The 980-nt window shown below is 68.7% G+C and overlaps 1 protein-coding gene across 1 annotated transcript in view; it reads right to left on the bottom strand.

Annotated features, from left to right (window-relative positions):
- COL7A1 (collagen, type VII, alpha 1) overlaps positions 1-980 on the bottom strand; it is a 48,956-nt gene that overhangs the window by 16,180 nt on the left and 31,796 nt on the right. Inside the window, 4 exon segments of the mRNA XM_014538979.1 lie at positions 70-123; positions 218-295; positions 452-568; positions 673-735. Of these exon segments, the coding sequence (XP_014394465.1) occupies positions 70-123; positions 218-295; positions 452-568; positions 673-735 (312 nt within the window).

Below are 980 nucleotides of genomic sequence, written 5' to 3' on the forward strand. Positions count from 1 at the left end.
CCAGGGGCCAGGGGTCAGGGGTCAGGATGTTGGTCCGGGGCAGGGCCCAGCCCACCCGGCCACACTCACTGTCAGCGCAGCTTCTCCCTTCTCGCCTCGGGGGCCAGCAGGTCCAGGCCGCCCCTACGTGCAACGGGGGACCAGGCTGTGACCTCTGATCTCAGGGACACCAGAGGTCACCCGGTCCCTCACCCCAAGCCCAGGAATCCCCACTCACCTGCTCCCCCCTCTCTCCGGGGGCCCCAGGGGCGCCGGGGGCACCCACCACACTCTCTCCACGGGGACCTCGCTCACCCTGTCGGACACAAGGGCCGAGTGAGCGGGGTCAGAGGTCTGGGGTCAGAAGTAGGGCATTTGGGGATCACAGGGTCAGAGGTTAGCATCCGAGGTCAGTGAGGCTGGGAGAGTCAGGCAGGTTCAGGGGTCAAGTGTCAGGGTCAGGGCCCCTCACCTTTTGGCCCTGGAGTCCTTCCGAGCCTTTGGGGCCCACACTGCCCGGCGGCCCGGGGGGACCACTAGCACCGTCACTGCCCCTGGGCCCTGGGAGGCCCCCAATTCCTGGGAAGCCCTGGGGAGACACAGGTCAGGGTCAGTGCTCGGAGCCCCCGAAGATGGGCCCCCTTCCGGAGAGCACCAGCCCCCCAGCCCCCCACGACCTTGGCCTCGACTTACCCGCTCCCCTTTCTCGCCCTGGTCACCCTTGGGCCCTGACTGCCCGTCAAAGCCTCGGTCGCCCTGGCAACGAAAGGAAGCATGAGAGACCCTCTGCCTCGGCCTCCCATGGCCACCCTTCCGCAGCCCAAGCACCGAGGACCCTCTGAGCCTGGACCTGCAGCCACTCTGGTCCCGGGACCCGCCCCTCTGTAGCCGCCGCCCTGACTCTACCTGCCTCCCACACTGACCCTCGGCCCTGCTCCCCCACCGCCTAACCCCCAGCCCTGATCCGCAGGCACCTGCCCACCTCCATCCCTCCGTCCTAC

Source organism: Myotis brandtii, unplaced genomic scaffold, assembly GCF_000412655.1.
Source record: "Myotis brandtii unplaced genomic scaffold, ASM41265v1 scaffold207, whole genome shotgun sequence".
NCBI lineage: Eukaryota > Metazoa > Chordata > Mammalia > Chiroptera > Vespertilionidae > Myotis > Myotis brandtii.